Source organism: Rhagoletis pomonella, unplaced genomic scaffold (assembly GCF_013731165.1).
Source record: "Rhagoletis pomonella isolate Grant_MI unplaced genomic scaffold, Rhpom_1.0 Rhpom_scaffold_00002, whole genome shotgun sequence".
Taxonomy (NCBI): domain Eukaryota; kingdom Metazoa; phylum Arthropoda; class Insecta; order Diptera; family Tephritidae; genus Rhagoletis; species Rhagoletis pomonella.
This window is the reverse complement of record NW_023458556.1, coordinates 244,711-257,560: the sequence shown is the minus strand read 5'-3', so window position 1 is coordinate 257,560 and position 12,850 is coordinate 244,711. Positions and strand designations below refer to the sequence as shown.

Genomic DNA, 12,850 nt, shown 5'->3' with positions numbered 1-12,850 from the left:
GAAATTTTTTACTTACGGGTTCTTAATCAGCGCCAAAAAGTCGATCAAAAACAACAAAATCAGTGTTGCCCTGTGGAATGAATCTGTTAAAGCAACAGGAAAAGTCAAATATCGTCACTAGACACGAATAAAGGCGCGAGTTCAAAAGTTGACCGCGAAAAAAGGGGCATAATAAAAACTTCAGCGAAAAAAGACTGTTGACATAGTTGACGGCGAAGAAATACGCGTTAAAATATTTGACGGCGAAGTAGGACGCGTTAACTTATTTTCGCGGTCAACTATGTTTGCGGGTGTAATACATACATACATTCCGTAAATAGTGTTTGGGGAATAATGCTGAAGTAACAGTCCATGGCTAAGTATAAATCTATGATTACGCGTCTTTCTTCGCCGTCAACTATGTCAAGAGTCTTTCTTCGCTGAAGTTTTTCTTAAGCGCCTTTTTTCGTATAATTTTTGTATGCATCTTTTTTCGCCGTCGAAACACTAGCGCGCCTTTATTCGTGTCCAGTGACGATATCATTTCTCGCAGCTCTTTAGCGATAAGCTTTCGTTTTTTTTTTTTTAATAAAATTTTAATTGTTCTCTTGATAATTGCTCTGGCCTATAGTAAAAAGATGTAAAGAACATGCTGGGGTGCATTTAGGTCGCTCGTTCCAAATATTCTAATCTTCTTTTAATATTAGCTATAGTTTGCAAATTTTCGCAAATTTAGGAACACTTTGGCATACTCTAATAGAAAAGCCATTATTTTCCATCACCGCGAAAATGAGTATGTTTATGCAAATGAGTATGGAAACACTGAGCAGGCGGCACAACTTCTAGAAACTTTAATTAGCTTACTTATGTTTATGCATACAGTACAAAAATTGCAATGAAAGGAAATTGACAAAAAAATTTTTTTTTTTTACAATTTTTTTATAAACTGAACGATTTTCATCATATTTTATTATAAATCAGTAACAGTAAGTCTCACTTTCAGTTTGGTAATTATCACGTACCGATCAAGTCATATTTGCCAAAGTTATACCGAAAGACTTAGGTGGATCTCTAGTTTTTTTTTTTCTACAAAAATGTCTCTTCAGTTGTGTAAATAACTTTTAGATAAAAAAACTGGATTACAGAAAAGTTTTCCAGGGAGTGACTAAATGCAAAGCAATATTGTCCAATTGGACAGTCCTCAAAAGGATTGCCCAGGATATGTTAAATAAAGACTATTCAATTTACCTACAGTCCTCTACTTTCACATAACGTCAAATTTAGAAACCGCGAAAAATGTGCTTCTTCAGTGACTAATGAAACCATTACGCTCCAATTTTCAAGACTGCATAAATGGACTTAAAATTGGCATTTCTCACTCTAAATGTGTTTTGTTAATGTATGTACTTATGTGCTTGAAACTACTATTAACTTATCTTATTAAAGATTTCTATTCTTGGACAATACATGTTTGACTTCATTCCCATGATTTTGAAATCTGATCAAATTGGCGTAACCAAGTCCATATTAATATTATAATATTAATATTATATAAACATCCGAACACATTAAAACTCTTGAAATAAATCTCGTCTCACTTTTTTACACTTTTCCCTTGGTTGCTGAAGTAATGAAGAATTGAATAAGGGAAAATTATCGTTTTTGTACACTGAGGGAAAAAAATTTTAGCACTAAACAAAAAAACGTGCAAAATTTAATAAAAAGATACGCATATGATGATATATGTCGTCGTGAAGTGCACATATGCTTTTTCGTAATTAAGAAGAAGAAAAAAATTAATTTAATGTTCCGTCTTGATGGTAATTGAACCCGCACCCAATCAATTGTATCAAGCGTCTTTGCACACTCAACTACAGCCATACATGTAAATGTGTTTTCAAATGTTGAATGTGTTTTTGATATTTATGTATGTTACCGTTAACCTATTTCTATAATTAATGGTTTAAAGGCGAGGTGGCACCTCAGAGTGGTCACATATTAATTAGAACCGATCATTGTACACTGAAGAAACCAAAAGTTCTCTTAAATTTGTATGTCGTCACCTAAGTGGAAGATCGACCTATCTCGGGAGCCAATTCGAAAACGCCCTATCTCAGAAAACTTTTCAAGAGCGCCGTACTTCGGAATTTTATTGAAAAACACCCTATATCCGAATTTGGCGCCCTATCTCAGAAGTCGGTTAAAAAACGCCCTTCATCTTCTTATTTGGCACTGTAACCTCCTAATACCATGTTCTAACCGACAACGAAAACACCTTGAAAACGAGTTTTGTGATTGTGGGCTGAAGACTGTTCACACCGACTGTTGGTGTTTTCGTTGACATTTCTTTCATCCTTTGTTTAAAGTTTTGCTACACAAAAACAAAACCAAAATACTTTTCCTTCAATTTTTTTTCATTAACAACCTTTTACTTCCATGCTTACTTTATTTCGGCCAGCCAATTAGCAATAAATCCGAAATGACGTATTAAAGATGATAAAATATGACTTCCACTTCGATAAATAATCGAAAAAAACTAGTGCAGACACCGATTGGAATGAATGGAACGTGAGTTTTGAAGTGGTTTTCATCGAAAACTAGTTTTCGTTTGACAGATTTTACATGGACGAAAACACAAGTTTTAGGTCGAAAACCAGTTTTACCAACGAAAACATGTTTTCGATGTCGGTCAGAACGTGGTATAAGCGATTTTAGCCGAGTTCAACAAAGCACGCCCAGTCGTCTCTTTTCTGTGCCAACTGACGCCAATTGGAAATGCCAAGTGAAGCCAAGTCCTTCTCCACCTGGTCTTTACATCGCAGTGGGGGCCTCCACTACCCCCAGCGGCTTCCGAGCTGAATACTTTCAGAGCTGGAGCGTCAGTGTCCATTCGAACGACATGGCCAAGCCAGAGCCGCTGTATTTTAATTCGTTGCACTATGTCCATATCGTTGTAAAGCTTATACAGCTCATCGTTCCATCGTCTGCGGTACTCGCCGTCGCCAACGCGTAAAGGCCCGTAAATCTTCCCCAAAATCTTTCTCTCGAATACTCCAAGAGCCGCGTCATCGGATGTTGTCATTGTCCATGCTTCTGCGCCATATACCAGCACGGGCATGATGAATGACTTATAGAGTGTGGTTTTCGTACGTCGAGAGAGGACTTTACTCCTGAATTGCCAACTCAGTCCAAAGTAGCACTTGTTGGCAAGAGTGACTCTGCGTTGGATTTCCATGCTGATATTATTATCGGTGTTAATGCTGGTTCCCAAGTAAAGGAAATCCTCTACTTTCTTGAAATTATAACTGTCAACAGTGACGTGGGTGCCAAGGCGCGAATGTGCTGACTGTTTGTTTGATGACAGGAGATACTTTGTCTTGTCCTCGTTTACCACCAGAACCATTCGCGTTGCAGAACAGACTTCGCGGTTCTTGTTACCGATGATGTCGATGTCATTGGCGTACGCCGACAATTGCATACTCTTGTAGTAAATTGTTCCTGAAAGCTTGAGTTCTGCAGCTCTTATTATATTCTCCAACATCAGATTAAAGAAATCACACGAAAGGGAGTCCCCTTGTCTGAAACCCCGTTTGGTATCTAACGGCTCGGAGAGGTCCTTCCCAATTCGGACGGAGCTGGTGGTATTTCTCAACGTCATCTTTCACAGCCGAATCAGTTTGGCGGGGATGCTAAATTCGGACATAGCGGTGTATAGGCAACTCCTTTTAGTGCTGTCGAAAGCGGCTTTAAAGCCGACAAATAGGTGGTGAGTGTCGATTCTTTTCTCGCGGGTCTTTTCCAAGATTTGACGTATTGTGAATACCTGGTCTATGGTGGATTTGCCAGGTCTGAAGCCACACTGATAAGATCCAGTCAGTTCGTTGACGGTGGGATTCAGTCTTTCGTGCAATACACTCGACAAGACCTTATAATCTATGATTAGAAGGCTGATCCCGCGGTAGTTGGCGCGGATGACGGGGTCGCCTTTTTGTGGATTGGGCAAAGCACACTTAAATTCCAGTCGTCGTGCATGCGTTCATCTGACCATATTCTGCATAAGAGTTGATGCATACACCTTATCAACTCCTCGCCACCGTACTTGAATAGCTCATCTGGCAGGCTGTCAGCTCCAGCAGATTTGTGGGTTTTCAGCCGCGTTATCGCTATTCGTACCTCGTCATAGTCAGGCGGATGAACATCGACTCCGTCATCATCGACTGGGGGATCGGGTTCTTCTCCACAACTTTCCGTGCTGCTACCATTCAGTAGCGTGGAAAAGTGTTCCCTTCATAATTTAAGTACGTTCTGAACATCGGTAACTAGGTCGCCATTGTTGTTCTTACAGCAGTACGCCCTGGTCTTGAAACCTTCCGTAAGTCGCCTAACTCTCTGGTAAAATTATCGGGCATTCTTCTTGTCGGCCAGCATTTCAAGCTCTTCGCACTCAGGTATTTCGGCCTCTCTCTTCTTATTGCGGCAAATACGTCTCGCTTCCCTCTTCAGATCTCTATAGCGGTCCCACATAGCGCGCGTTGCGCCCGATCGCAGCGCGGTCCTGTAGGCGGCATCTTTTTCTCCAAGCGCTCATAGAAGAGATCCTTGGATACCTCATGCTGTTGTTGTAGCGGCACTACTAAGCTCCGCCTTTTTCGGGTCAACATTCAATCATTTTTGTCAAGCTCAACTAACGGGAAGCCCAGGAAACGAGCTGTTTCAATGGGGTCGGACCAGAGGGAGAGGGGTGTTAGCTGAGTCGGATTGAGCTGGCATGTGAAGAGGTTGGTGTCGTGAGGGGATTCTCCACATGCCAGGCACTCATTGGGGACATTGGCGTCGAGTCCAGACAGGTAGCTGTTGAGGCGGCTACAGTATCCAGACCGTAATTAAGGCAGGGTAACGCGGGTCTCTCTTGGCAACTGAAGCTCCGTCTCTTCTACAGGTGGTGATTGGGCTCCTATTACGGCATTCATAGGTCGAGAGTCAAGGTAAGTGGTGACTGACTCTCTATGGATGTCGTTAATGGCTCGTCTGTATGTCGTCGGGTCCAGTGGTTGGTCTACGTATTGCTGGACTGCGTCCTTGTATACAAATAGGTGCCGCGTGCCTGGGCGGAGGCTCCTCCTGAAGCAGAGGTCTGTTTGGGTGTTCACTTCTGTGACACCCCACCAGAAATTGCTTACAAAGCATTTTGTTGTGTTCCCTTACGGGGAGCACTTGGGCCTCGCTGTACTCAGGCGTCATCAGAAGGCACCCAGTCGCTGTCCGGAGTGCGGCGTTCTGACGAGTCTGTAGCTTCGTCCACTGCGTCCAACTAGTCCCCTGTACCCAAACTGCCTTGTATGTTGCCAGCAACGTTTCTTTGTCTTTGCCCCAAGTCCTGCCGGCGAGCGACTTGAGGACCTTGTTGCGACTCTGTACTTTACTGACAACTGCGGTTGTGTGCGTGGAGTAGGAGAGCAGGCTATCGAAGGTGACCCCTAAAATTTTCGGTTTTTTTATAGTCGGTATTGGTGTGCCATCGACGTGTATACCTAATTCTAGCCTGACCCCCTTCGTCCAGGTGGTGAAGAGCGTCACCGTTGATTTCGTTGGGGAGAGTGTTAGGCTCCTTGCAGTGAAGAAGCGAGAAAGGCTGGAGAATGGTCGTTTACTTTTGAGCAGAGGTCATCAATTCCATTCCCGGACGCCAAAATCGAGCAATCGTCAGCGTATGAGATCAGAGAAACTCCCCTCAGGTGGCTGGGGAAGCTTCGAGATGTAGAAGTTAAATAATAAGGTGTTCTCTCCCACCACCTTGTGGAACCCTTGTTTAATTCTTCTTGGTTTCGAGGTTTGATCTCGGAAGATTACTGACGACTGTCGATCACTCATATAATTCGCCGACCATCGCTTCAGTCCCTGTGGGAGTGAGGAGGCCTCGATATCTTCTAGCAGCGTGGAATGGCTAACGGTGTCAAACGCCTTTGATAAGTCCAGCGCTACTAGGACCGTTCTCTCATAGGGGCGGTTTCGATTTAGGCCACGAGTTATTTGGGTGTTTGTGGCGTTAAGTGCTGTTGTTGTGCTATGCACTTTACGTGCTGGTGCTTCGCTGGGGTCAGGTGAAAGGTGAAGTATGGGAGTAGCAGGGCTTCAAGTGTCTTCGCGACCGGGGAAAGGAGCGTTATCGGACGATAAGAGTCTCCTTTGTTGGCGGGCTTCCCCGGCTACAGCAGTGGGACCACTCTCCCTGATTTCCACACATCAGGAATGATGAGAGGGCCATAGACAGGTTTGCGGACCTCCGTTAAGTAAGCTGCTTCCTTAGGCCCAAAATGTTTCAGTATCAACATACAAATTCCGTCGGTCCAATGATTTTCGAGGCTTTTGCCTTCCCGATAGCCCCCTTCCCTTCACAGCTGGTGAAAACAAGTGGTACACTGTTTTTTGCCAGCTTGTGCCTCCTGGTCACTCGACGTTTGGCCCTGTCTACCGAAGGATGCAGTGTGAATTGCCTACTGAAGTAGGTTGTGCATTTCTTCGGGTCCGACGAAGCGCGATCTTCGAATGAGATTTCCACTCTGTCATCACGCATCGTTGGGTTGTGCTAATTTACCAGTTGCCGAATCTCTAAATTAAGGTCCCTCAGACGGGGGTTCCCGGGATCGACCTGGCGTAGGTGGTCACGCTCATTGGCTAATACTGCTGCTTCGGCCGGGAAATTTGGGCGGGCTTCCGCGATACTTTCGGGCGGGATTAAGCGAGCCGCTGCGGCAGTGACTACCCTGCGGAACTGGTGTTAGCCAGCATGTACGTTTTTGGGTGTGGAAAGGGCGGCGAAGCTGATCTCGGTAACTTCCGCGAAGCCCTCCCAATCAGCTTTGTTAAGGTCGGTGCAGTTTCGGTGGTCCGCGGGAGCAAAGTCGTGGGCTTATTGATCGAGATGATTATGGGTAGATGGTCTGATGCTAGTGTTAGCATAGGTCGCCATGATATGCTATTGATCACACCATCGCTAGCAATTGTGAGGTCTGGCGAGCTGCTGCAGCTACCCACAATCCTGGTGGGGGCGCCATCGTTCATGGTGCAGAATGAACCCCGCTTAGATCGGCGATACCCTTCAATCATTGGAAACCTCATCCGAGGCTTTGTATCTCTTTTTCATTGGAGCCGGTTTCTACGTGGCGGGTCCCAAATCCAGCGCATAGCCCATTGTTGGGACGGGGGTAGTTTCGTACCCGAATACACGTTTATAAAGTGAGCCGCTTGCAGCCGCAAATACTGGTGAACAGACGCTGCAGACTTCAGTGAGCCCTTAAACCGAATAAGTCGGAGTGGCCCCACCAAAGCCCCCTCTCTTTCTGCCGTGACCCAAGGCTCCACTCAGATTGGTTACCGCATCTCGCACATGGGTTGCCCACGTTGCCCACAGTGCGCGATCGAGGACGCAAGAGTCGGGATTGAGTATAGTCGTGCGACGGTAACTACATACCCGGCACAACGACTATACCCCATGGCAAAAACGCCCTATCTCAGCTGAAAATACATTGAAGATGTGCTGAGATAGGACGTTTTTGAATCGGCAGTGGCGTTGCCAAATGTCCCGTATTTGCCGGGACGTCCCGTATTTTGCATTAAATTTGAAATGTCCCGCCGGTTTAGCGGCTTCAAACTTGCACTTTATAGTACTGAAATTGAATGGGCTATAAAACAGCATACTCTACATCTTTCTAGGAAATCTAAATAAAAATATCGAAATTTCTATGAAAATTTTTTTAAGTTTAATTAATTTTTGTGGACTTTTTGTATGCTTTGAAATGTTTATTTCAAATAAAAAAATATATTTTTATATTTCTATTTATTTGAGTCAACTCTTACAATTATTTTTTATATATATTTATGGGTCGATTATCGATAGCAATCGAACTTAAGTTGCGTTGCTAGTTGCCGAAACGATAGTTGCGATCCCGTACAAGCCCTAGAGCTGTAAAACTATCGATGGTACTATCGAATGGTTCCATTTTTTTGCACTATCGAATGGTCGTTGGCCACTATCGATAGTCTTTGTTTGAGAAAATATTTATATTCGGGCAGGTTCTGGAATTCACTTCCGAGTGAATTTCAACCCCTGCCAACTTGAATTCAAAGCGAACTTGACTCAAATTCACTCGAAAGTGAATTGCAGAACCTGCCGGATTGTTTATATTTAGTATGTTCCTTTGAACTTCGGACTAAAACCTGTGGAACTGTCAAACTACAATTTTACTCTCTCAAATGAGAGTAAAAGGAGAACAGATGCAGAAGTGCATAGGAACGCAAAAAGCACTATTTCCTGTAAAAACGTCAGTCGGTTTGTTTATATGTGATTTGTACAACACTGATTTAGCTGAAATATCACTAAATAATTATTAAAATCTATACATATTCAAACATTTCGTTGTTTACTTCCATTTTTTTTACAAATATAAGGTACTCTGCTTTCACCGCTGTTTATTTTTGCTTGCACATGCAAATCAGCTGGTCGTTTGACACTTTTCATGAACTTACAGGAAAAAAAACTCCGGACTAAATCCTGTAACTTCTGACTAGGAACAGTCGCTCAGTTACTCTCTCAAATGTGTTCCCACTTACAGGTTTTATGTCAATAGGAACGACTTCCTGTAAGTTCTGACTAAATCCTGTAAACCGAACTGCTATTGGAACAGACCAATTATATGTACTACTTAGGTCGATGTTATGCAGACGAACTTTTGTTTGGCAAATTAAATGGCGGCTGCGTAGTTTGCTCGGAGGTGGTTATGTCCAGTTTGGCACAGGGTTGCACGCTGATTGTGATTTTCATGGCTATTGCCAATACAAAATAAAAATTTCAAATGTACAAATCGTGCACAAATTAGTATTTTTTATGATATTGTATAGGCAATTAACTGTGCCCTAAGCTTTGAAGCTCCTACAGCATAAATTCAGTTGTCTGTCATTCGGTATCACTGCAATTTTTGTGTATAACAATAATAACCTACAATTTTTTTTGTATGGCAACACTAATTTTACAGCAGTTTGGTCCAACAAAATTAGTTTGCTGTGAGAGTCGCCAAACTCGCTCCTCCGAGTTTGCTGCAACAACAATTGCACGCAGTTTGCCAAACAAAATGTCTGCATAAGAGCTGTGCAAGCTTTAAGGACCGGAGATATTGAAGCTGAACGAAGTCGTTCCTCTGTGTATTAATCATCATGCTACGGCTTATTTTGGAAGTTTTGAATATGCTTTGAACCTGAACACAAACAGATAATAAATGAAAAACCTTCAAAGCATTAACTTTTGCTTACAGTGCAGGCAGTGTCTCTAGAGGATTGGAATTATTCTTTAAATGTCGCCTGATTCAGGCCGCGTTAATGCGCTGCTCTCTTTCGTATAAAAATAGTTCACTGAACTTAGAATTATGGCAGTCTATTATTTAAAACTCTTTATTTTAATAATCTCACTTTACTAGCGCAGCTTGTGTACAACCACTTGCTGGTTGCCGTACTGTCAAATTTCGATTATCGATAACTCTGCAGCGACTTACGATAGTTGTCATATTTTAATTTAATGACTTAGATTATTTAAGATACCGTCAGGGACGCTCACTATCTCGCAAAATATAATTAAGTTCTTTAACCCCTATTTGAAAATCTAATCTCCAAAGCACAATTTTACAGCCGATGAGAGAAGCAACGTAAACAGCAAGCAAGTTCAACTGGTCTATCTTTTCATCCACTAAGCAGTGGACCTAGGGATGTCAGTGGCAAAAATAAATCGATGTTTTTCTTTGATTTGGCGCATCGCAATGTACATCGCTATTCTTCGATGCTTCGAAGGGCATACATCGATGCATCGATTTCCATAGGAATTTTCAGATACCTAATAGTTGCGTTTCCTTGGGTTATCCAGCTCAGCATCATGATCATCTCTCACGGAAACGATCTGGACAATTTTTTTGGGGTTGGCAGCACTAATTTTATATCTACTACTAGCACGAGGAGGACGAAAATGTTAGAATGAACTCACTAAATGCGGAAAGGTGCATTCAAACGAAATAATTAGGGGATTCACAAGACGTGTTAACCGTCGTAAAATCTTAAGCTTAACACTTGTTTATGTAAAATAGCGGTTAAAATGGTTGGGGGGTTGGCTAATTATATATTCTTTATCAGTTTAAAAGAATTTCGGTTTAGTTAGAAATCCCCTAAAACCATTTTAATTAAAAAAGATGTTAACCTTAAGATTTTACGACGGTTAACACGTCTTGTGAATCCCCTAAATATTCACTTGAATAAATATTTAACAAAAACGGAATTTATGTGAATCAAGTTAGGAGAAACAAATGGCAGAATATCTGTTTGTGTATACGTTCATTTGTCAGTGCTACCAAACCGTGCAGCAAACACAGCGGATCATGAATTGAACCAGAACTCTATCAGTATCGTGTCGTTGTTGTTGCACTTTCTTGGGAAATTTTAAATAAATTACTGCAACTGAGCTAATTATTTTTCTAACGGAACTCTTTGGATGCATCGATACATCGACTAAGTATTTAAACATCGAGTGGAAAAGTGTCGATGCATCCAAGCAAAACATCGATATTTTTGATCCATCGATATTTTCCGCCATCCGTAAGTGGACCTTCTTCCTCTGGACAAAGTACCATATTTTGCAACACTGTGCGACCTCTAAATATTTTCTGATTTAAAATTAAAAAATAGGGGTATATTTTTTCGATATAGAACAGTCCTAGGGGGTGAGAGCATTAAAATACCGACTTTACTTGTTTGGACTAACCTAGTTACATATGTAGATACATACAAGCATACATACATATGTATAAGTACACAAGCTTACCACAGGTGTCACTGTCACTATCGTCCGCGGTGCTTATTTTATCTCCACTTATACTGCTATCAATAAAATTACTGGCGCCAAAGGTTTTCCCAACATTATCCTGAGCTCTAAAATCTATTGCTGCGATTTGCGAAGCGGGCAACGGCGATTGGGATAGATCATCTTGATATATTCCGCAACAAACAGCATCTTCACCCACCTTATCAACGATGTCTTTACTAAAGTTATTCAGATTTTGTTGCACCTGGTATAAAGATGAATAGCTTTTTGATAGTGACGCACTTGTGGTATTTTCCATGTTAGCATGAAGGTGAGACATAACATCTCTTGTTGCAAAAGCTGTGCCATGGTTACCTTGACCGTTTGAAGTAGCCAATTTGTGATCGAGTCGTGAAGAATGCGTTAAAAATTGCTGGCCCAACATGGAACTTGGCAAGTATGACTGGTGTTGTTGAAACAAATACTGATTTTGTTGTGTCTCATATTGCTGCAGCATAGTCGTTTCGTTGATCTTGAGACTTTGATGCGGAGAAGAGTTTTTGTTTAGGTTACCAATTGTGTTTTCGTTTTGGAAAGCAGCTGCGGCCGCACTTCCGGCTAAAATGTCTGTTATCATGAAACGGGATCGCGACGATTGCTGCGAAGTGCAGTGCGTGGTATTAGCAGGCATTATAGGCATCGACGAAGTTGGCGCACTTATAGTAGACATTTCAGGTGGCATTTTTATCATTGAAACATATGATTAAATACGTTATAAATTCCGGTATTCTTTTAATATTATCAACTATATGTTGATACTCTATAACCGTATAGATATTCCACTCTTCACAACCTAGTACAATATGTATGAAAGTTCATATAATCTATACTTATATTTAATGGTACTATTCTTTCAATTAGTATCACGCCAGAAATGCATTTTTGATAACGTTTCTTACGGAAATCTTAACCAAAAATACTCGTCCGCCAGCGCCAAAAATTTAATATCACCACCCGATTTCAGTACAAAATCGAAACTAAACTATGCTCAATTGATATCCTATATCTCACTCAAAAATACGTAGCTCGCACTCGCAGACACGCAGCAATAATTGGATCTAGAGTAGTTCAACCAGTGTAACACTTTAGGCCTTTTGAACAATGTTTACCTTTCCCAGTTGCTGTCTCGTTTGCGCTACATTAAGAGGATGTTTTTTCACTATCTCAAGGGGTATATTTGTCTCTCAACTTTGTTGTTTCTCTATTCTGCTATTGTACGTATGTATGTATGTATGTTCGATGAATGTGTTAATGGCATGCGTGAACCATCCGAATGCTGGATTTTATCTTTTGTTTGCAAAAACTATTTGAAAAGTACAAAATATGTATACTTCCTCAGTTATTGGTCACACGTAATTATTTCCTATTGATATTCATTAGTCAGTGAAGAAGATATATGTATGTAGGTAGACAAGTGCTCTTGTAATGGCTCTCTTGCTGCTGAAGAAGGTGTGTATCCATGTACATACACACACATGCATATAAAGCCGTTTTTTATTTCGGAGGGGAACGAGTGGTGAATTATTAATGTACATACACACACACACCTGCTCTATATACATACATGTATGTATGTACAATCGAGAGCGAAGGAAATTTTTACTCCCCTTCTAAAAATTCTGCATTTCCTCTTCAAGTAAAATATTTAGATTTTGAAGATTCTATTTTATTTACTAGAGTGTTACAACGACATGGACAGGGCCGTCGAAAGAAAACTCGGGGCCCGGACTGAAAAATACCGGCTCCTATACATTGTACTAGTTTAAAAGCGTGTGATCAATTCAGAGTTTTCCATGTACGGTTTCTTTAATGTATAGAGACAGAAACAACAATCAGTACGAATTGGAATATACCAATTTATTATAAAAGCCTATAACGAAGAAGCAGTTTCTAGCGGAAGTATGGAAAAATATTTGTTTCTATAATGAATTTAATTTTTTTATTAAACTGTTAATTATAAATATAAGATGAGCT

At 41.3% G+C, this 12,850-nt stretch overlaps 1 protein-coding gene across 1 annotated transcript in view; it reads right to left on the bottom strand.

Annotated features, from left to right (window-relative positions):
- LOC118757384 (homeobox protein B-H2-like) overlaps nt 1–11,769 on the bottom strand; it is a 73,510-nt gene extending 61,741 nt beyond the window's left edge. The window contains exon 1 of the mRNA XM_036492101.1: nt 10,838–11,769. Coding sequence (XP_036347994.1) covers nt 10,838–11,567 — 730 coding nt within the window. The 5' untranslated portion in view covers nt 11,568–11,769. The remainder of the gene's footprint in view (nt 1–10,837) is intronic.
- Nucleotides 11,770–12,850: the final 1,081 nt, after the last annotated feature.